The sequence below is a fragment of the Nansenia antarctica genome (genome assembly GCF_963989245.1).
Source record: "Nansenia antarctica genome assembly, chromosome: 3".
Classification (NCBI taxonomy): Eukaryota; Metazoa; Chordata; class Actinopteri; order Argentiniformes; family Microstomatidae; genus Nansenia; species Nansenia antarctica.
Genome location: NC_137688.1, coordinates 38,357,417 through 38,359,916, shown reverse-complemented (window position 1 = coordinate 38,359,916; position 2,500 = coordinate 38,357,417). Strand labels below are relative to the sequence as shown.

Sequence of the window (2,500 nt, the reverse complement as noted above, 5' to 3'; positions counted from 1 at the left end):
AGGGCTAAGTGCCTTACTCAAGGGCACACTAGTAGTGGTGTGGTTTCAGGCGGGATTTGAACTCACAACCTTCCGATCACAAGTCCAACTCACTATCCACTAGACCACCACTACCCCACAACTTAGAGAAGCATCCTAAACTGAATCGTTCTGCTAAATAAAAGCAGGTAGATGTAAGGACCTGTTATAAGGACCTGTTATAACACCCTTGAGTAGGGTTGCCAACCTTCTCACTACCGGATATGGCACAAAAGATGGTGTGCCACTGCACAGGGCGGAGGGGGTTTGCAGGAATTGGCGCATTTACGCTACACGTACGCAAGAGGGGGGCCTGTGATTGGATGAATATACAGGACAAGGGAGGTCCTGTATATATTCATCCAGCCCAAAATACGGCTAATATGGGACAGTTGGCAACCCTACTCTTGAGTATGAATGTGCTTATGAACCTTTGATGAGGATTGAGGATAGATAGATAGGATACGTCAATGGTTTATAAATGCTCTATTCAACCTGTTTGTGATGTCATCAAATGGGATGGATACCTTCAAGTCAGGTCCAAAAACAAACCCAAACAATCTCTCTCACTCTCTCCCCCCCCCCCCCTCCAGGACGAAGGCCCTAGTGTTGGAGCTGTTAGCGGCTGTGTGCCTGGTCAGAGGAGGTCATGAGATCATTCTCTCTGCCTTCGACAACTTCAAGCAGGTAAGACGACCTGGATACCAGAGGAGGATGTAGTGAAGGCTTTTACCCAGATCTCCAGACTGCTCCATATTCAGTCTCTGTGACTTATGTGGGAAAACCCACAGCTCTAGGTTTGTATCATGCTTCGATCATCTGAGTCAAGTTACTCCATCTCTCTCTCTCTCTCTCTCTCAGGTTTGTTCAGAGACTATGCGGTTTGAGAAGCTGATGGAGCATTTTAAGAATGAGGATGACAACATTGACTTCATGGTACGAGTCTCTCACAGACACTCAGGGCAGGGCCGAAGGACCACTGCTGGTGCTCAGGCTTGGCTTTAGTGGTGTGGCCATGTCACTGATATCTCAGCAGATGAAGAGTATGTTTGAAGTGGTGTGAAGTCGTTGTGACATGGGGTCTTTTGTGTTTGCGTGTACAGGTGGCCTGCATGCAGTTCATCAACATCGTGGTCCACTCCGTGGAGGACATGAACTTCAGAGTCCACCTGCAGTACGACTTCACCAAACTCTGCCTGGACGAATACCTGGAGGTATTCTCCCTCTCTCTTCTCTCTCTCTCTCTCTCTCTCTCTCTCTCTCTCTCTCTCTCTCTCTCTCTCTCTCTCTCTCTCTCCCCCCCCCCCTCTCTCTCTCTCTCTCTCTCTCACCCCCTCTCTCTTTCTCTATCTCTCTCGCTCTCTCTCTCCCTCCCTCTCTCTCTCTCTCTCTCTCTCTCTCTCTTTCTCTCTCTCTCTCTCTCTCTCCATACACACACTAGTGCTCACACCCTCCCCCCCCCTCTCCTCCACCAGAGGTTGAAGCACACAGAGAGTGACCGCCTGCAGGTTCAGATCCAGGCCTACCTGGACAACGTCTTTGACGTGGGGACGCTGCTGGAGGACGCAGAGACAAAGACCGCCGCGCTGGAGAGAGTGGAGGAGCTGGAGGAAAACATGACCCACGTGAGGAGGACACACACACACACACACACACACACTCACACACACACACACACACACACATATACGTATATACACATCACACAAGAGGGACCTGGATATAGAAGGAAGTCATTTTTGTGTCACTCATGGGGGAGTCTGCATGAAAAGTTGCATATACAGTATATATATATATGAATGTTGTTGTGAAACACTTTGTGATGGTCTGTGTTCCCCTGCAGATGTCTGAGAGGTTACTGGACACAGAGAATGAGGCCATGGCTAAGATCGTGGAGCTGGAGAAACAGCTGATGCAGACGAACAAGGAGCTGGACACCATACGGGTCAGTCAGACGTTCAGGCTATCGCTAGGCAAAGCAAGGCAAATGTATTTGTATAGCATACTACATTCATACAACTGAATGCAAATTCACAGTGCTTTACAGAATGGTAAATGCATTAAATAAATAAAAAAAGTGCTATAAAATAGTAAAATTTTTAACTAAAATTTTAAATCCAAAAAAGAAAAACAAATCAGTCAAATCAGTCAGTCAAAAATATGGTAAATTAAAGCCGAACAAAGAAGCGCAATACAACACCAATTTAAAAGTTCAAATTTAATCAGTCAGTTAAAATCCGAGCCTTCATTAACTGTTAGCATTTAAAATACAGTGAATTAATCGCCAGCTCCCTCTATGTGTCTATTGAGGCTTAAAGGTGCCTGCCATTCCTGGCTAATTCCGAGCGCTAACGACAGTCTTACAGTCGCCCTCTCCTCTCCCTCTCCAGGATGTGTTTGTCAGTGCCAACTCGCAGGTCCACACCCTGCGGAGGATCGTGAGGGAGAAGGACCAGACGATTCGCCGACAGAGCCGGCTGGA

At 47.4% G+C, this 2,500-nt stretch overlaps 1 protein-coding gene across 1 annotated transcript in view; it reads left to right on the top strand.

The window, feature by feature from the left end:
* Positions 1-2,500, top strand: part of fmnl2b (formin-like 2b) — a gene marked incomplete at both ends in the record, with an annotated part of 13,224 nt that overhangs the window by 3,402 nt on the left and 7,322 nt on the right. The window contains 6 exons of the mRNA XM_080525053.1: positions 612-705; positions 880-954; positions 1,122-1,232; positions 1,494-1,643; positions 1,862-1,963; positions 2,409-2,500. The exon at positions 2,409-2,500 is cut by the window's right edge and continues 224 nt beyond it. Of these exons, the coding sequence (XP_080381179.1) occupies positions 612-705; positions 880-954; positions 1,122-1,232; positions 1,494-1,643; positions 1,862-1,963; positions 2,409-2,500 (624 nt within the window). The remainder of the gene's footprint in view (positions 1-611; positions 706-879; positions 955-1,121; positions 1,233-1,493; positions 1,644-1,861; positions 1,964-2,408) is intronic.